General features: G+C 39.3%; 1 protein-coding gene, 1 long non-coding RNA gene and 1 gene segment (V, D, J or C); all 3 read right to left on the bottom strand.

The window, feature by feature from the left end:
* The window catches only part of LOC125904394 (uncharacterized), an 85,700-nt gene that overhangs the window by 38,506 nt on the left and 26,197 nt on the right, over positions 1-20,997 (bottom strand). The window lies entirely within an intron of this gene.
* Positions 7,892-9,947, bottom strand: LOC125904926 (immunoglobulin kappa variable 3-15-like). The segment is given in 2 exon segments: positions 7,892-9,552; positions 9,772-9,947. Coding segments are annotated over 2 exon segments (360 nt in total).
* On the bottom strand, positions 18,598-20,182 carry LOC125904941 (uncharacterized). Its single transcript, XR_007451600.1, has 3 exons — positions 20,052-20,182; positions 19,328-19,475; positions 18,598-18,833 (listed from the first exon to the last, which is right to left on the bottom strand). It is a non-coding gene; the product is annotated as an uncharacterized LOC125904941 (long non-coding RNA).

Genomic DNA, 20,997 nt, shown 5'->3' with positions numbered 1-20,997 from the left:
GGCACTATGAGCTCTCTAAGATATGACGGAGCTTGACCATTTAGAGCTTTATAAGTTAACAGTAGGATTTTAAATTCAATTCTGGATTTTACAGGGAGCCAGTGCAGAGAAGCTAAAACAGAAGAAATATGATCTTGTTTCTTAGTTCCTGTTAGTACACGTGCTGCTGCATTCTGAATTAGCTGGAGAGTTTTTAAGGACTTACTAGAGCTACCTGATAATAGAGAGTTACAGTAATCCAGCCTTGAGGTAACAAAAGCGTGGACCAATTTTTCTGCATCTTTTCGGGTCAGGATAGGCCTAATTTTCACAATATTACGCAGATGAAAAAATGCAGTCTGTGAGGTTTGTTTTAAATGAGAATTAAAAGACAAATCTTGATCAAATATCTCTCCGAGGTTTCTTACGGTAGTGCTAGAGGCCAGAGCAATGCCATCTAGAGAAACTATGTCATCAGATAAAGAGTCTCTGAGTTGTTTGGGGCCAAGAACAATAACTTCAGTTTTGTCTGAATTTAACATCAGGAAATTGGTGCTCATCCAAGTTTTTATGTCTTTAAGGCAATTATGAAGTTTGGTTAATGGATTACTTTCTTCTGGCTTCATAGATAAATACAACTGTGTATCATCCGCATAACAGTGGAAATTTACATAATGAATATGAATGCACCCACACAGTGTTTGCATGCTCTGGACTTTGTGCATCAAGATGCATTGAGATTCATAACCAACTGTAGGCCCCAAACTCATCACTGTATCCTGCAGGCTTGGGTTGGCTGGCTCTCTTTAAAATTTCATAGACTGTTTCATTGGCATTTTCTTGTTACAGAGCTACTCTTGGCTGACTTCCAGCATATTTATGCCTGTACATTAAGCAAAAAGTTGAAAATGGCCCTGCTCAGCATGTTTTTATTGTCTGTACCTTGGGTTCGTATAGAGTTTGGTAAGTGGGCATTTATATCTGCAGCTCCTTATATGTGGAATCTTCTGCAGAAGGACTTAAAGCTGCACTCATTGGTTCTTTGTGGCCATTTCAAAACACTGTTGCAGGATTTTTGTACACAATCTTCTGTATTCCACTGTCGAGCGTGTCCTAGCTGGTCTTTGTAATCATGTGTAGTTGCTTTTTTTTTTTAGAATAGAATAGAATAGAATAGAATAGAATAGAAAAATGTTTATTCGGACATGTTTAAAAGAAACAAACAAGCTTTGGTTAGAAAAAATAAAATAAAAATAAAAATATAATAATAAAGAAATAAAAAAATGAAAGACATGAATAATCAAGTTGCATAAAGTAAAGGTCAGCCAGTCAGCAAGTCACAAAGACAAACCAAAGAAAACAAAAACAAAAACAAAAACAAAAAAACAATCAAACAAAGAAATACAACTCGGAAACATATTTGCATATTTCACGTCTGAAAAGGTGCAGGAAGGAAGTGTGAACTTATCTAGTCCTACCGCTTTTTTCTTTCTATATTTTATCTTTAAACTTTATGTTGAACCTAAATTTATGTTACGGAGGCGTGGCGTGCCCTGCCTCATAGTTTAACTTTGTTTATAGTTGTGTGTTTCATGCTAAGCAGGCTGTGTGAACCCCTGCACCTGATTGGCTCACGCTGAGGAGGTGTGCCTTCCCTCCACCTTCCATCTCCTGGACGCGTCTCCTTCGTTTGGATTGGTACAGTACCACATCAGCTCCACCAATCCCCAGGCTGCAGCTGAGGAGCAAGGCTATATAAGACTCAGCCCGCTCATCAATCAGGTAGCTTGCCAGACGTGTCTCCTGAATTTTGTAAATGTTAATGTGGCATTAACTTGAATGTTTGAAGTACATGAGGCACTTGATAGAGAGGACTGGGCTAGGGAACATAAGTTTCAATAACTGATTGCACTAACAATACTTATAGGCATTTCTTCTGTTTAGAGACACTAGGTTAAGGGGTGCTGTTCTAATTGTGTTATGTTTTGAACTAATCAAGAGTTAATTAGCGATTTTGTTTTTGCTTTTGATTTACTTAGTCTCCTTATTAGTACTCTAGTTTTGGTTCTCTTTGTTTCTTTAATTTGAGCAGCATCCATCAGCCCTTTTCCTTTAGCTTTGCCTCACAATTTCTGTTTGCCAAACCTTGTTTAATAAATAATTTTACTTTTACCGATTACAACTGGTTTATGTTGCTTCTCTTTTTGGGAAGCAACATAAACCATACTTGGATACTGTTAGGTAATAATTTATTTTTAGCTTTATACATGATTTGAGCTGTTTTGAAGTCAACCAGATCTTTAAATTTTAGAGCTTTCGATTTGATAAAGAGTGGGTTTGTTGTTTCTCTTTAAATGGTTTTATTTACAATTCTTATGGCTCTTTTTTGAAGAATATAGATTGGATTTGTGTTTGTTTTGTACATGTTTCCCCACACTTCCACACAGTAGCTTATGAATGGAAGAATAAAGGAGCAGTACAAGGTGTATTATAATGTTTGATTCAAAAAATCTTTGACTTTGAATAGTATTGCAACTGACTTTGATATTTTGGTTTTGATGTAGTTTATATGTGGCTTCCAGCACAATTTATTATCTGTTAATATTCCAAGAAATTTGTTTTCAGACACTCTTTCAATTTCAACATTGTTTATCATGAGTTTTCTTATGGAGTTTGTTCATCGATTTCCAAAAATTATAAATTTCGTTTTACTCAGGTTCAGTGTTAATTTATTATAATCAAACCATCTCTTTAAAGATTTCAGTTCCCTCTCGACTGTATCCAAAAGTTGTTCCAAGTTCATACCACAACAGAGTAGATTTGTATCATCAGCAAAAACAACAGTTTTTAATAATTTGGAAACCTTACTTATACTGTTTATGTACAGGATAAATAACATTGGTCCCAAAACTGAGCCCTGGGGAACCCCACAAGTGACCTTCTGAAGTTGAGATTTAAAGTCATTATTCATTTGCACATACTGATACCTGTTCTCCAGGTAACTGCTGACCCAGGAAAGTGCCACCCCTCTGACTCCATATCTCTGTATTTTCTTTAATAAAAGGTTATGTTCGACAGTATCAAATGCTTTTTTGAGATCTAGAAATATTCCTAGTGCATATTATTTTTTTCTCTATTGCAGTTGTTATTTCATCAACAAATTCCATTAATGCAAGTGAAATTGTCCTGTTAGCGCGAAATCCATATTGCTGATCACATAGTACATTATGTTTAGTGATGAAATCATTCAGTCTGCTATAGAAGAGTTTTTCAAGTATTTTTGAAAATTGTGGCAGTAAGGAGACAGGTCTGTAATTTGAGAAATTGTGTCTATTTCCAGTCTTGTATATTGGTATGCCCTTTTTTTAGGAAATATACCAGTCTTCAGGGATTGATTACAGATATGTGTTAAAGGTTTCACCACACACTCAATGATGTTTTTGATCATAGACATATCAACACCATTCCAATCTGTTGACTTCTTGCTCTTCAATGATTTCACAATTTCAATGATTTCATTTTCATCTGTTCCCCTTATAAACATAGATTCATTTACAATTAAGTCATCACTTTCAACATCATCTCTACAATCATTCCTTTCAATCTCTCTAGCCAGACCAAGACCAACACCAAAAAAAAAAATCATGAAATCCATCTGCAACTAAGTTCATGTCACTATTCTGTTTTTCCAGTTCTATTTTTGATGATCTCATTCCGAACCTTGTTTGTTTGATATCATTCTTGTTGTCCTCCAGTAATTTACTGGAATAATCCCTTTTGCTGCTTCTCATGATTTTTGTCAGTTTTGTTTTTGTGTTTTTATGCTACACTTCTCGTATACATAAACATACTTGTTGGCTTTTCTTTGTAGTAATCCTATTTTGTGTTTTATATTGCTTGTTTTAGAGCTGTTCATTTTCACTCTGTATTTTTGTTCAGTGTTGTCCGTCTGTAACTTGTGTTGCTGCCTGTCTCTGCCAGGACACTCTTGGGAAAGAGATTTTTAATCTCCAGAAGTTTTTCTGGTTTAATAAATCTAAAAAAGAAAATCTACTGATACTAAAAATGTTGTGTGTCCCCTGATGGACTTTTTTGTCTGTTGTTGATTCTGAATTGATGGATGGACCTCTCATCCACATTTAAGTACAAATACTGTCCTTGAGGTTTACAAAGAACCTCCTCCCCTGGACTTTTTAAATGTTCACACTGATTTCAGGAAGTATCATCCTTTAACAAAACTCCCTGTTGTGCCAAAATGATGGAATCACTGATTAATGTCCTGAGAGACTTTATTAAAGTCAGTGTTGTACTGAGCTCAGCCTAGTCTGGGGTTACAAAAGGTCATAGTAAATACCTGCTGCTACAGAATGTATGTGTACTTACATTAACTAATCAATCTTTAAGATTCATAAAGATTTAAAAACATTTCCCATAGATTCCAGGTTGTTTCTGTTGATAACGAACAATGGACAAAGTTTGATATTATGCAGATGATACAGGGGTCTACTGTGGAGCTGCTTCTTTGACTGATAGTGCTGGATCTTTAAGAAGTTTTTACATGTTCAAGTAAGTAAAAACTAACTCACATTTGAAGGTTGTTCCAATTCATGTCATCAGATCTCAAACAATTATACAAATGCAGCTCCTAATTTTTTCATTCACAGAAAAACCTCATTCTGGTTTATTATGGTGTTGTTTCATACGTAACTCTTCTGGTGAGGAAAACTATTTACTCACAGACTGTCATATTAATGTGAACAGCTTTGTTTAACATTAGCAGTTTGTCTTATACCCACTGATAACAGCTAACAGTCTGCAGGCATCACATTTTCCTAATGTGAAAAATAGTTTTACAGTGATTAATAACACAGGATTTTCTTAGTTCATCAAAACTTCTGTTACTTTAAAACTACCAAAAAATGTTGTGTGCTTATGTGTGTGTGTGTGTGTGTGTGTGTGTGTGTGTGTGTGTCCTCAGTGAAGTGTATCAGTCTCTGCAGTAGCTTCCAGCTGCAGCAGTCACTACAGTTTCTGTTCAGTCTGACTGAGGGAGGTTTTTGTACGACGCTTTTTCACTGTGTGAACACACTCTGACTGTTGACAGTGTAAGCACCTTGAGTCATCTGAACTTATTTAAGGTCATTTCAAATTAAGCAGAATTGTAAGGCTGCTTCTGGTTTTGACTCACACTATCAGATTGTAATCTCACATTTTAAGAGGATGGAAACATTTTCATTCAAATAATGTTTTAAATTTGACAAGTTTCAATAGTTTTATATATGCCTCTCTTTGTAGGTTGAACATTTTACTCACAGACTGTCATGTAAATGTGGACAGCTTTTGTTTAGAGTTAACAATTTGTCTTTTACCCACAGATAAGAGCTAACAGTCTGCAGGTGTCACATCTTTCCGAACCTGGAAATATGGTTTCAGAACGATTATAACACAGATTTTTTTTTAATTAATCAAAACTTGTCTTTGTGTAAAACTCAAGAAAAGTATTGTTGTGTGTGTGTGTGTGTGTGTGTGTGTGTGTGTCCTCAGTGAAGTGTATCAGTCTCTGCAGTAGCTTCCAGCTGCAGCAGTCACTTCAGTTTCTGTTCAGTCTGACTGAGGGAGGTTTTTGTACGATGCTTTTTCACTGTGTGAACACAAACTGACTGTTGATGACATGAAAACTCAGACAGTAGTAAACTGCTGCATCTTCAGCCTGAACTCCACTGATGGTCAGAGTGAAGTCAGAGTTTGATCCACTGCCTGAAAAACGATCTGGAATCCCTGACATCCTCTCATTGGTGTTGTGAATCAGCAGTTTAGGTGTTTCTCCATGTTTCTGTTGATACCAGTTTAAACAGTAAGCACTGCTACAACCCCAAACCTGCTGACTGGTCCTACAGCTGATGGTGACGGAGCCTCCCAGAGCAGAGCTCACTGCTCCAGGCTGAGTCACTGTGACCTGACCTCTGGACTCTGAGGATACAGAGACAAAAACATAAAGCAGCGTCATGGTTTTGTGGTCTTCATTTCAGAGGGACGGATGTTGATAGAGGAGAGGAGTTTGATTCTCTGGACTTTACCTGTGAAGCAGCAGCAGAGGAGAGTCCAGATGAGGACGGAGGTCAAAGTCATGTTTTTGATGAGAGGAGGATTTCTGTGGCTTCTGTTGTCATGAAGGACAGCTGTCAGTCATCCAGTGTTCAACTCTCAGGACTATAAACTCTCCCAGAGCACTGGAGCATGGTGCTGCTGATGCAAAGTGGCTCTCTATGGAAATGCTCTGACTGACTCCAACAGGGACTTGGATTACTCTGATGATGCTGTTTATCAATGGATCAATACATTTATCAGAGGACTGATCAGGAATGTGTCACTCATCATTTACATGTGGATTTGCTTTGATGACTGCAGAAAGATTTTCTTTCACAACGTCTTCTGTCTGGTTTCATTTAATGTGAGAGGGATCAATTTTACTTTCAGACAAATTTAACAATAAAGATGTAAAAATGTGATTAATTCTGAAACACTGTGACACTGTTTGATAACTATAATGTTAAATAGTAAATTCTTTTCAAAAGAGGAAGTGTTGTTGTTGAGTTTGTTGTCTTCAAAGTCAGAGAGCCGTGTCTCTGTACAGTCAGAGGTTTTTGTACGACGACTCAATCAGTTTGTATCACTGTGGTGGACTTTTGGTGGAGGAACCAGACTGGATGTTGGAAGTAAGTTTCTGCACACATATTAAATCACTTAAGGTTTTAATTTCACTGTCTGAATATTTGTAGTAGATATAAGTTTCCATTGGACTGATCTCAATCACTTTCATTGTTCATTTCTCCTCTTTAACCTTGAAGTTGAACTCAAGCAGTTTCACTGAACTTCTCTTTAAACATTCAGTTGAATTTGTGAAATGTGAACAACTTAAACTGTAGGAAAGATTAAAGAACAACACTCACACTTTATACATGTTTTAAATTCAGCCTTTAAAACTGTTTTGAAGTTGAGTTGAAATGATTTCAAACCCTGAGAATGAAGCAGAAATGCTGCCAAATCTCTGATCTTGTAAAATGGCTCAAATTGTCTTTTAACCTCAGTTTGAAATAATGTTGACTCTTCTCTGATGCTATTTGTATTTTTCAATCTGTCTGATGAACAATTTCAATTTGGTGGTGAATTATTTTTGGCTGATAATGTCCTTTAACAGTGGATCTGATTGACTTTTGTCCTGTTGAGAGTTTGGACTGTAAATATGTTTGTATAAATGTACCAGGACTTTGAACTAAAGAATATATGAGTGAAAATTTATTCAGTGTTGATATTGAAGCTGTGATTCTTTTATTTCCAGTGTAGTCTGATATCTCTCAGGTCATATGAGGACTCTTTCTCTGCTGATATGCATGAGAGGTTTCTGAAAGGGAAGTGAAACAATGTGTGAGTGAGTGAGTGACTGGTGGAGCAGAAAAAGCATCTGACAGAAACTCCTTCAAGGAGAAAATCCACTCTCACACAGTAAAGGTGTCCAAGTGTCTGGTGTTTGATTGACAGCTGTGTGGTCCCTGTCCTCTAAGCTGATTGGTGTCTCCTAGGTGATGTCCGTCCCACCCTGACGGTGCTGCCCCCCTCCAGAGAGGAGCTGCAGCAGGGCAAGGCCACGCTCATGTGCCTGGCCAACAAGGGCTTCCCTCAGACTGGAGTCTGGCCTGGAAGGTGGACGGCAGCAGCAGCAGCAGCAGCAGCAGCTGGGAGGAGAGCAGGAGCCCGGGTGCTGGAGAAGGACGGCCACTACAGCTGGAGCAGCACCCGAGGCTCCCTGCAGACCAGTGGGGGAAGGTGGGCTCTGTGACCTGTGAGGCCACCCAGGGCTCCCAGACTCCGCTCTCAGAGACACTGAGGAGAGACCAGTGTTCCCAGTCCTGACCTGACTCACTGGGACTCTGCTACTGGTTTGACTCTGCTACTGCTCTCACTCTGCACTCTGGAACTATCTCTGTCTTTCATTTCACATCTTTCAATAGCAATATTTACCAGCTTGTTGCAATGTTTCAATATTATTTCACTGTTTCCACATAATAAAGACGTGTTCATCAAATCACTTGTTTTCATCTTTATTATGATCAAAGTGTCTGAATGATTTTCTCTTCATAGTAACAGTAACTTTATTAAATCCAGAGGAAAAATAAGCTGATAAAGATCCTGTAAGTTCTCTGTGATGAATTCAGAAAGAAAGTTTCAGAATATATGATATAGGTCTATTTTTACTGAACATTTTAAGAGTTCATAAACTCAGACAAAACTCCTCATTATTGTTTGATTAGTACAAACAGTGATGGTAGTAGTATAAGTCCATCATCTGTTGTCACAATGGATATGAATGCCTTCATGACTGTAAAACTTATTCTGCTATAGTCATTACAGATTTGTCTGTAATAATAAACCTTTGGAACAAAACCCATGGTAGGAACATTTCAATGATAAATCCTCCAATCAGCTCTCATTACTGAAGTGTCTTTATAGTAAGGACTGTAATATTGTAATAACTTCAGGTGTCTCCAAAGAACATGCATTATTATTTGAATTAAACTACAAAAGTCAGAAAAGTGTTTGTTAAATCTGAAATAAATAGCAGTATATCGTCTGCATAGAGAGAAATAAAATGAGTTTGATCTAGAAATTTAAACTAGCAAATATTTCCATCCTGTTTCTGCTGAAGAACCACAAAGAGAAATAAAGAGATGACAAAAGGACAGAATTGAAATGTGACTGATTTACATACTCCATTAATCATTTTTGTTGTTAATTATAAAATACATGTTTTTACTGGAATACAAAACACACAAAATGGCTGAATTATGTTATATACATAATTAGTAATTAAAAAACATGAAAGTAATTATTGACATTAAACACTGTAATCTATTTAAATAAAACATTTGTTCAAGATCCAATGAAAAATGGTAAGATTTAAAATAAATAATATTCACAGTTTTAGTGTTCATGTGTTATCGTACTTTATGAATTAAATTTATCAAAGGACTGAAATCATTATTCAACAGAGTTTAGCTTTGATGTGCAGCAGAATGTTAAAAGCCTGAATAACTAAAATATACATAGTGTTTTATACACAGTATATTTAGATAATAAATGTTCTAAGTCAATTATTCTTAACTACTTTTTTTGTTCTGAGTAAAACTTGTGTTGTTTTAGTTTCAGTGCAGCTGTTGAGTCTGATCAGTTCCTCTCCAGCTGAGGGAGGTTTTTGTACAACGTTGTATCACTGTGTGAACGGGTAGCTGCCAATCTGCTTGCAGTAATAAACTCCCGAATCTTCAGCCTGAACTGCTCTGATGCTCAGAGTGAAGTCAGTCCCATATCCACTTCCACTAAAACGATCTGAAACTCCAGACTGACGGTTTGCAGCTCCATAAATCAGGAGTTTAGGAGCTTCTCCAGGTTTCTGAAGGTACCATTGGAGATTGCCATAAACATCTGAACTGGTTTTACACCTGATGGAGACAGTTTGTCCTGGAGCAACAGTCTGAGATCCAGGAGACTGAGTCAGGATGATTTCTCCTGATGAATCTGAAAACATGACAAAGAGGAGAAGGGTTATTGAGACAGATCCAGCGTGGAGAAAGATGATCAACATCCAAACAGAAGAGTCTCATTTCTTTAACATGGAGAATAGATGGAAGAAGGTAAATGCTGCTTGTTTCAGTGTTTCTCCATCAGAGCAGAACATCATTGTGGTGAACCTGGTTGCATCCTGAAGCAAAGTTTTCAGACAGAAGAGAGTCTCACCCTGAACAAGGAGCCCCAGGGTGGCCAGCAGTAGAATCAGTGACATCATCATTGTGCTGCCGGCGTGTCAGTGGCTGTGAAAGGCCTGGACAGCCACTGATCAACACTGGCCTCTTAACGGCTGGGAGCAGAGAGGCAGGACACATATGCAAACACACAGAGTCAGTCAACTGGAGTCAGCCACACTCCTCCTCTCTACTCCTCTCTGGCTGACAGTGTTGCCTCACATATGTAAATATTTATATGGTAGTCTGGTATTTTTTGACTTCCTCTCATCATCTGTTTTTAAACAAACAGCGAGAGGCATGATATCCACATTTTGTGTTTTAGATGTAATCCCAACACATCTTTTAAAGAGGTTTTCCATGCTCTGGGTACCTCCATTGTTTCTATTATAAATGCTCATTAGTCACTGGAAACCTTCTGTCGAGTTTTGAATATGCTGTTGTACAGCCTCTCTTTAAGAAATCTAACCTTGGCCCTGTCTATCCAGCCAACAACAGGCCTATTTCAAAACTGCCTTTTTATAAAAGGTTATAGAAAAAAAGTCAGTTTAACAGCTTCTTGACATGACAATAGACCGTCAGATAAATTCCCATCAGGCTTTTGTTTTACACACAGTGCAGAGACAGCTCTCCTTAAAGTGACTAATGATCTTCTTTTAAATGCAGATGCAGGGCTCTGTTCTATTTTAGTTCTTCTGGATATCAGTGTGGCCTTCGATACAATACATCATGAAGTTCTCTAAAACTGCCTGAGAGGTTTGTAGTTGTATCAGGTCCTGCTTTTATCTGGTTCAAGTTCTTTTTGTCTAACAGAACTTACTCTGTAACGCTTGCCAGCTCCTCATCCTCCTTGGCTCACATCACTCGTGGAGTGCCACAAGGTTCTATTTTGGGTCCAGTTATCTTTTCACTCTACATGCTTCTATCTGGTCACTGCAAAAACATAACATGTCTTATCACTGCTATGCTGATGACACCCAGCTGTACATACTCATCACTCCTCATGACTGCAGCAGCCTTACTCCCCTCCATGGTTGCCTGATTGATATCAGAGAGTGGATGCATCAAAATCACCTGCAGCTTAACATTAACAAAACAGAGGTTTTACTAATTGTTACGCCACCATCTTGGGGAGCAGGAGTGCAGCATAAAAGTGTGAAAGGCCATTCCCTCCCTGGTCCCCAAACCAGACAGCTCACAGTGGGAATTTCAGTTAAAAGTCAAGTTATATATTACTGTGAAAAATTTACTTCGTTTAACAGTGATGTGATGCAAAAATAACTCAGGTGGACCAAGGTCAAAACAATAAACAAAACAACTATCTAGCTACACCTATGGGAAAAGAAAATCATCAGAAACATGATGTATATGTATATGGTGACTATGGCCCTGTCATGTATGCATAATTAGGCCTCAGTTGTCTGGGTGGCTGGTCTTGTCATACAACGTCTGATGGAGTGTCAGCTGGACAATATGGAGATATTTGCATCTTGAAAGCCGGACTACAAATGTGGATAGACAGGGAGAAACACACGCAAGCCTAACCCATGGTAAGATACGATATTCCTCACTATATGAAGTGACTGATGACAAGATCTGTATAATGGATTGTAAAGAAATTCGTCAGGATTTTATGTGTGGTTGTGCTGCTGCCGTGGTCCTGCCAGATGCCTCCTGCTGCTGCTGCTGCCATCATTAGTCATTAGTCATACTTCTACTGTTATTATACACATATGATTATTGTCACACATGTATACTGCCAGGTATTAATACATACTTTCAACATATTGTACCACAGTAGCCAGAACTATAACTATAATATTATTACTTTCAATAATGTTGTTGTAAGCTACTGTCATTACCTGCATCTCTCTCTCTCTCTCTCTCTCTCTCTCTCTCTCTCTCTCTCTGTCTCATTGTGTCATGTGGATTACTGTTAATTTGTTATGCTGATCTGTTCTGTACGACATCTATTGCTCGTCTGTCCGTCCTGGAAGAGGGATCCCTCCTCAGTTGCTCTTCCTGAGGTTTCTAACGTTTTTCCCCCGTTAAAGGGTTTTTTGGGGAGTTTTTCCTGATCAGCTGTGAGGGTCATAAGGACAGAGGGATGTCGTACGCTGTAAAGCCCTGTGAGGCAAATTGTGATTTGTGATATTGGGCTGTATAAATAAAATTGATTGATTGATTGATTGATTGACAGAGGTGTCCTGGGAAACAGCGATAAGAATCAGCCAGAGACAGCTGAAGAAAGTGTATCTGTTCTTAACAGTGAACCATTGAATGTGAATCATTAATGATGAAGATATGTCTGATGAGGAAATGTTACAAATGTCACAGAAAAGAAAGAACCCTGAATATGTGCAAAATAGTATAAAAACCAGGAGGATGACCAAAGCGTCAGCAGAGAGTGACTCCTCCCAGTCTCAGGACTCTCAGTCATTTTACTCTCCTGCTGATATTAAAACGTTCCTGGAGAGAACTAAAGGGGCCAGGCTGCCTGAGGTCAGAGACCACTTCTCTGACCTCAGACTCTTCAACCAGTCAGCCAAACCTCTGACCAGGAAGTCTGGTAGAGGAGGTGATGATGTGCTCACAGAACAGGAGGTTTACAGGTTAAAGAAAATGGTTTTAAGAGTGAAAGCACAAATCATAACTGATGAAGACAACTGTTAAAAGCATCTGGTGCTGCTCTTTTTTACTGATTGGTCTTTTAATTGTTGTCTCTCTTTTATCCATGTGTGATTTTAAAATCAGCACTTTAAATGTAAATGGAGCTAGGGCTGATTTTAAGAGAGCGTAGATGTTTAAGAGAGTAGATGTGATGTTTTAACAGGAGACCCACAGTACTGCTGACAACGAGAGTGACTGGAGGAGGGCTTTTAATGGGGGGGTCATTTTAAGCCACAAATCCAGCTGCAATAGGGGGGGGGGGGGGGGATTTTATTCTCCAGAAGGTTTTTACCCGTTTCTTATGAGGTGGAGGAAGTCATTCCAGGTGTTTTATTAAAAGTAAAAGCTCAGTTTGAAAGGTTGAAGAAGGTGTTTTTAAATGTCTATGCTCCCACCAATGGTGTGCAGAGGATGGCATTTTTAAACATTTTATCTGATACTTTTAGAACTCTTAATAGTGATGATTTTATGTTTTTAGGGGGTGATTTTAACTGTACAGTTGATCACAACCTGGACAGGAATCATCCTGAGCCTCATCCTGCCTCGTCCCACAGAATCAGGCAGCTCATTGAGACACATGAGCTGCCTGATGTCTGGAGGGTTTTTAACAGAGACTATAGGCAGTACACCTGGAGTCACTCACGAGCAAATGTTTTATCTCTGGCCAGATTGGACCATTTTTATTGTTTTAATCACCATGTGAACATTTTTAAAAGATGTCACATTCAGCCTGTGGGTTTTACTGATCACTGTCTCCTCTCCTGCTCTGTTTTTATCAAAAATGTACCTTTTAAAAGCGCCTATTGGCATTTTAACACCAGCCTTTTAAATGACCAGGTTTTTAAAACTGCTTTTAAGTGTTTTTGGGCATCCCACAGGGAGAGTAAACCTGCCTTCAGCTGTATTCAGCAGTGGTGGGATTTTGGCAAAGCCCAAATTAAGCAGCTTTGCCAACAGCACACTCGTAATGTCACTAGAGACATAACCTGGTCTATGAGAGACCTGGAGACCGAGGTAGTAGAGCTGCAGTCTTTAGCAGAGTCTACAGGAGATCGAGGGCTTTTAGACTCCCTCAAATCCAAAAAGGCGTCTATAGCCAACCTGCTGGGTGTTACAGCACAGGGAGCTCTGGTCAGGTCTCGGTTCCTGAACATCTCAGCGATGGATGCTCCCTCTCAGTTTTTCTTTGGGTTGGAGCAGAAAAATGGACAACAGAAAATCATTCACTCTTTACGTACAGACAGCGGCTCTGAGATGTCAGACTCATCTGAGATCAGGAAGTGTGCTGCCGATTTCTACAAAGACCTGTTTAAGAGTGAATGGACACCAAATCCAGATGTGCACAGCAGCTTCCTCAGTGGTCTCCCTAAGGTAAGCACAGAGAAAAACCACAAATTAGGGGCAGACCTGACTCTTCAGGAGCTGACCTCGGCCCTGATGAGCCTGCAGAGTGGCAGAGCTCCGGGGATAGACGGCCTCCCCGTTGATTTTTACAAGTCCTTCTGGACCGACATAGGGCCAGACCTGCTCGAGGTACTGACAAACAGTTTGAAAACAAAAAACTGCCTCTGAGCTGCAGGACGGCCGTGATAACTCTGCTGCCTAAAAAGGGAGACCTACAAGACCTGAAAAACTGGAGGCCGGTGTCTCTGCTGTGCACGGATTATAAAATCCTGTCCAAAGCTCTGGCCCTGAGAATGAGGGAGGTGATGGCGTCCATCATCCACCCCGACCAGACTTACTGTGTGCCCAGCAGGCTCATAATGACAATGTCACTTTAATTCGTGATGTTTTGGAACTCTCCAGCTCACTGGCTGTAGACACTGGTCCATCTGGTCAGCAGATGTGCTGCCTTCCGTCTCCAGTTCCTACAGAGACTGTTGACTGGACCAAAGGACACTCTGTGGAGACCTCTAGCCCAGTGCATCCTGAAACGTTTTAACAACCTGGGGCTGGATTTTAACCTGTTTTTAATGAACACTAGTACTGTGAGCACATCATCTCTGCCCTGTTTTTATAAGAGTGTTTTTAGTGTGTGGAACCTGCTGAGGAGATGGAGACTGAAGCAGGCGGACTCCCTGTTCTGGCTCCTGAAGGAACCCGTCCTGTGGGGAACTGTCCTGGACAATCCCAGCTGGGGAGGGGCCACGCTGTGCAGACTGCTGCTGACGGCAGGAGTCTCCACGTTGGGACAAGTGGTGGAGCTGGCTGGACCTCAGCTGGAGGACCCTGCTGGACTGGCTGCTCGGCTAGGACTGAGGTCCACAAGGGTAACGAAACAGCTACTGGACCACTGGAGGCAAAAACTAACAGGACATGAGTGCCTGCTTTTAAATGGTTTTAAAAATGGAACTATTTCTCCGCATTGTGAGGACTCTTATCCTGCCATTTTCCTGGCACCGGACTACAAAGACTGTTCTGGACCTCTTTGGAACCTGCACCTTCTGCCTCCCTGGAGGGGGCCTCAGGGAAAACCCTCTACAGGCTGATGGTAAAAACATTAAATAAAAACAGACTGAACGGGCGGACTGACACTGCATGGAGGAGATATCTGGGTCTGGACCCAGAAAATAGACCCTCATGGAGGTCTCTTTACAAACCTCCACTGGGTAAAAAACATGCGGACCTCCAGTGGAGGATCCTCCACGGGATCGTTGCTGTAAACTCCTTTGTGTCCATCATCAATACATCTGTGGAAGACAAATGTCCTTTCTGCGACCAAAGAGAGACTGTCTTTCATTGTTTTTATGAATGTCACCATCTTTTAACGCTGTTTCTGTTTTTACAAACTGTTTTTACCACATGTGGAGAGGTTTTTAACAAGCAGGTTTTTATTTGTGGTTTTAATTACACTCGCCAACACAAATACAAAAGCCATGTTTTAAACTTTGTTTTAGGACAGGCCAAGATGGCGGTGTATGTGAGCCGGAGGAGGAAGGTGGAGGAGACCCTGAACCGTGATGTTGTTTTTCTGTGTAAAAAAATGATCAAGGCCAGAATAATGGTAGATTTCTGTTTTTACAAAGCAGCAGATGATCTGGAATCGTTCCAGCAGGTCTGGGGTTTTCAGAGGGTTCTCTGCTCTGTAGCAGATGGTGAATTGATGTATGGAGATGTGCTCGTGTAACTTATTTTATTTATTGTGTGCACCTTGTTATCCGGAGCAAGGACTACAGTGTTTTCTTCCGGTACACATAACAGCCGCCCCGCCACCTATCCAATCAGAAACCTTCCGATTAAAGTGATCTCCCATGTAAACCCACATTCAGAATGAATATTTCCCATGTAAACTACCTGGAAAAACTTTAATTCTGAATGATTTCATTCAGATTTATTTCATTCTGAATGAGAAGCCATCATGTAACCTCACCCAGTGTGTTGTTATAGTTCGGTTATTTATTTGGAGGATGAACCAAACTGTATATACTCAGCTGGAGATATATTATTGGAAAAATGACTTAAAAATCAAACAGTAAAAAAGGTCCGGGTATCAAAGTATAATCCGTTTTTCTGTCAAAACGAAAAAACGGAAATAGCGCCCCCTTTTCCTTTTTTCGTTTTAAAACAAAAACGGAAAAACGGTTTTAGCTGTCAGCATGAAAAAACAAGAAAAGGAAAAAAACAAAATCAAATAACGGCCGAAATTTGCTTTTTGCAAATTAATTTTTTCGTTTTTCGTTTCTTATTTATGAATAAGACAGCAGACAGACCGGAAGCGGAAGTGAAGTGTAACACCGTCAAAATAAGAGCTTAGCGTGCTGGTGCTAACTTCTTTTCGTATATTATAGACTACCGTTCTCTTTCTACACCATATGGTTCACATTTATTTTAGTTTTGTGAAACTATAACAGCTGGTTCTTTGGAAGAACGTAATAGGTCTATATAATTATCATTTTAGCTGAATGTGTGAATGCATTTTGTGGAAAACCTTTACCCTATTCCCTAAGTATCCATAAAGTCACCAGCAGAGGTCCCCATCACCCACAGTCAAGACTAGTATATTATTATTATTATTATTATTATCATAACAGGCTAATCATTTGAAAATGAGAACTAATGACTTAAGTGCAGATGATGTTTAGCCATAGGGTGGCGCATTTTTTACATGAATAGTAGGCTAGATGTGGTTCAACACAGACTCTGTGTTCATGATGCGGCTCAATAAAACCCAAACCTACTACTACTGTGCAAAATAAACAAATGCTTTTGATCTTTGCAGTTGTGACAGTTTTGTGTAGGCTACGTATCAGCAGGCAAGCTTCATGATTTGGGAGAAACTGATCTGTATTATGGATATTGGCTCATAGGAATCTAAAGCAAACTTACCTCTTTCAAATGCACATCCATGGAAATCTTGTAGGCTATTGTTATCCCCGGACAAAACACAAACAATACAGCAATGTTATAGCTACGCCTAATATACATCTTTAAATGGACAATAATGAGTCATTCAAAGAGTTATTAAATACTTTTATTATTTAATTACACAGAAACCATATGGCAGGAGCTATTTTCTCATCTCTGTACAGCAATTTGTGGTGGTTCACTCTTCATGGGAGGTGTTCTTACTCTACAGTATAGCGTACTTTCCCTGGAAGTATTACATACACTATGGACTGGGGTTCGATTTGCACTGTTCTCCCATCCTTATTGGCGCTCAGATGTTGAAGTCAGAGTGGAAAAGGTTGTTGTGATAGACTACTACTACCACAATGGAGTGTGACACAAGGGGAGGGGCACCCAACAATCTTCTGCACTGCTTTGATTATCCCATGAAGCCTCTTCATGTTGGCCTCAGTGCAGGTCTCATACCATACTGTGATACAGTATGACAGAAGGCTCTCGATACAAGAGTGGTAGAAGGTCTTCATCAGTTTGGATGGATGTGGTGGTCCTCCTCACGGTTGGGGCCATATCTGGATCAGTGGAAATTACAGTAAAATGCACCCTAACATACCGTTAAAGTGGGCATGTCTGACACTGTAATGTTACCTCACATTGTGCCAATTTTAAATCAGCCAAAAGGTTGCAGGTGTATTGATAAAGCTGAGTATCATTTCAATGGTTTGAATGTGTTTAAACAAAACTGTATGCATGTCTGCATGGGATGTGTTGAACTAATAGAACCAGCACTTGAACCCAAACGCACCACTTAGGGAAACAAAGGAGTACTCAGTAAACAAAAGAGTACAAATTACCATTTATTAAAACCACAATCAACAGAACATGAACAAAACCAAACTTAACAGACTTAACCAAAATAACCACTAAAATTAACAATGAACAAAATAATATTTTCCACAGGTTTCCTCATTGGATCTCCCTCTAGACATGCTGTCTCCGTGAAACGGAGATCAGCTCCATTAACTTCCTGGAAGGGGCGAGGCTGTTGGTTCACAGCACTATCAAAAAGACCTTCCATGTCTGAGTATACTGTAGTGAAACGTTCTTCTGCATTTTGCTGCTCCTCCGGGGACTGAAAGGGATTGGTCCCAAACACTGACTCCCTGGTCAGGTTTGCCCCCCTGTCCTGCAGGTAGAGGTCAGCAGCCTCTGCTGAACCTGGCAGAAGTTCCTCAGGCAACTTCACCTGGCATCCGCCCTCGGCCAGGACATCTGGAATCCCTCTTCCTTATGAAAGACAAAGGGATTGTTGAGTCAGTTTATTTCTCTTCTATTGTACTGTCAATATCACAGGATCAGTATAGTTAAAGCCTACTTAATGACATAAGCCTTCTGTCTGTATATATCTGATTTGGCCATCAGGCAACTGAAATTCCACAGTAGTGTTGTCAGCTGCCTAAGTCATTTAATATCCAATTCATGTGAATGTTTCACAGAGCAGGAAATCATGACATGCAAAAGATATGCAGCTAAAAACAATGCGCTAGTTTATCAGTTATTATGTAAATAAATCTATTGATTAAGTTTTTAAATGTTCCTAAATTTCACAAGACTGGTTATTTTGTTTTAATTTATGAGAATATGACATGCTATAAAATTTAATTACTTGCACATGATTTACTTTACACATTTTGAATTTGAAAATGCTCAGTGGGACCTGAGAAAGCAGCAGGGTAAGCTGCCAGGTGTTACCAAGGGGAAAGTAATCCTCATAGCTAGCTTCCTGATCAGTGAATTTTTTTGTGTTGGGAATATGACTGTTGAAACAGATCATATACCTGAAACCGTGTGACAGTTCCAAGCTTCAATGAACCGTTTGAGTCCGATGCCGGCAACCTGACAGGTCAGGTTGGACACACAGTATCGGACTGTGGTGTCCTCCATATCTAAAAGCTCTTGGTCCACCAGGTGAACCAAGGCTGCCTTCAGTGGATACGTGACTCTGTTATTCACTTCAGGCCACACACGTTCAATCCTGTGGTTCTGTAAAAATACAGAACAGAAAAGAAGAATTCAAAAACATTGACATGGTTGTTTTTAGGTCAACATTCATGTCCAGTCAATTGAACACATTTTTGGAAATATTCCTAGATTATCTTTTTTAAAAAAAATGCCAGATAACTGTATGTGCATGTGTGTATGGGGAGGAGGGGTGCCAAGTATAGTTATTTATAGATTTAAGAGGGGAGGGTCGTTTATTAGCCCTTTGGGCTTTTTGATCTTTCCTACACATTTAAACAGTTTCTTTTACTGCTCTTCATTCATGCGCGTTTGTTTGCAAGTGCAAACAATAACTCTGAAAAAGAAATGCAAATAATTTCATGACCACTGTATGATATAATCTAGCAACATATACAGATAGACAGGAGCTATATATGCACACACACACAACCATCCAGACACTCCACTGTCCAAGTACTGATAAAAACCCACACACATGTCGAGAGAAATAATGTCTAGGAAAACTTTTTAAATACCCTTGTTGATGCTGTCTGCTGATATGGAGCCCTGTCTTGCCGAAACCTGTACCCTGACAGTTTTTCCTGCATGTACAGCGAGAGGTTAAATTCACCTCCATGGTCCACCCTCAGTTGGTCCCAAAGACCATAGGTCACAACAGCATTCCTGCTCAATGAAAACGGAAATGAAAGATGAAAAAAAAAAAAAAAAATTAACCAGCCCATTCTGTCATGAGGCACTGTCTCAAATTCCACATCCTATCACAACTTAAGGCATATTTCATATTTCAATGGATCCATCAACTGGCTGTAGGTCAGCCTATTAGTGCTGCTTTAGAGTATGTATCCTTTATAATACCACCCAAATACAAACTTTTTTCTTATACTTTAATTGTGTCATGCTTCATTAAAAATGTATAATATGGATTTACCTACAAAAGATAATAAAAAGCCCACAGGGAAAAGACTTAAGTAACACTGGCATTATTTATTACAATGAGCTGCACATTGTTTAAATCAGCTGTCCATTCCAAGTTTATTCCTATTCTTTCCTACACAACTGTATAAGGCCAAAATAGTATCTTAATTTCTTTAACTTTGCCACAATGTTGTATCATTACCATGAAAGACCAGTCATATTCCAAAGATAACTTTCAAGGAAAGTTGTTAAAAACTATCAATGAAGATGTTTTCAAAGAGTACATAGCTTTGTTCATCTGTGAAGGTTAGCACACCCTCTCACCTGTACACTTGATGTACACATCATAGATAACCAGGTTGTTTTTCACTGGCATTATGGAGTTGGCCACAATCTTGCCACTATAGCTGTCTATGGCCACAACATATGTCACTCCATACATGGCCATCTTTTCATTTTGGTCCATGTGTATCTTGTGACCAAAATATGCCGCTTGATACGGTACAGGATTGAGGTTCCTTAAGCCCTAGAGAAAAGACAGAATGAGACTTTTATGATTTTTTTTGAATGGCTTTTAATCACCCTGCAGCACTATAGCACTTTCTTGTGTTTTATATATTATTTTCTATGTATTGTTTAACGACTTTGCTGTGAAGCCCTTTGGGTACCATTTGGTTATTGTAAAGGGCTATACAAATACAATTTGATTGATTGATTGATTGATTGATTGATTGATTGATTGATTGATTGTGTGAGTTTGGGGTTTTGGGATTTTTGCTTTAATTTTCTACTACAAATATTAGCCAAGTAAATCTTTGTTTTTCAGTAGGAAACATTTGTACATTAGCACATTACAATCATTCTTGTGTAGTCCATTAGTGATAAGCTACTGTAAACCACTTGCTTTTTGGAGGGTTAGAAGAGAAAGGTCACTACAGTTGTACATCAAAGTACATAGTTGAACAAAGCTTTAGACCCCATTATGTTACTTTTGAAATCAACGTATGAGGAATTTATGTGAATACTCACTTGGCGACGGGTCTCATGATAAGGAGGCTGAACAGCCTGCAGTGCAGCTGCAACTCTCCCTTCTGAGGCATGTATGCCTTTGCTGTGGAGGTATCCTTTCATCATCCTTCGACCATAAGTTGGTCCTGTCTAATAAAGTCAGAAAAAAAGGTATTATTTGTTTAAAAAAACATAAATACAAAAGCAGAGGTTTGGACAAATAACAAGTGATAGTATACATTGGCTGTGTTTAGACTAATAT

The sequence above is a fragment of the Epinephelus fuscoguttatus genome, linkage group LG17 (genome assembly GCF_011397635.1).
Source record: "Epinephelus fuscoguttatus linkage group LG17, E.fuscoguttatus.final_Chr_v1".
Lineage (NCBI taxonomy): Eukaryota > Metazoa > Chordata > Actinopteri > Perciformes > Serranidae > Epinephelus > Epinephelus fuscoguttatus.
The sequence above is the reverse complement of the archived record's forward strand: the minus strand, read 5'-3'. Positions and strand labels throughout refer to the sequence as shown.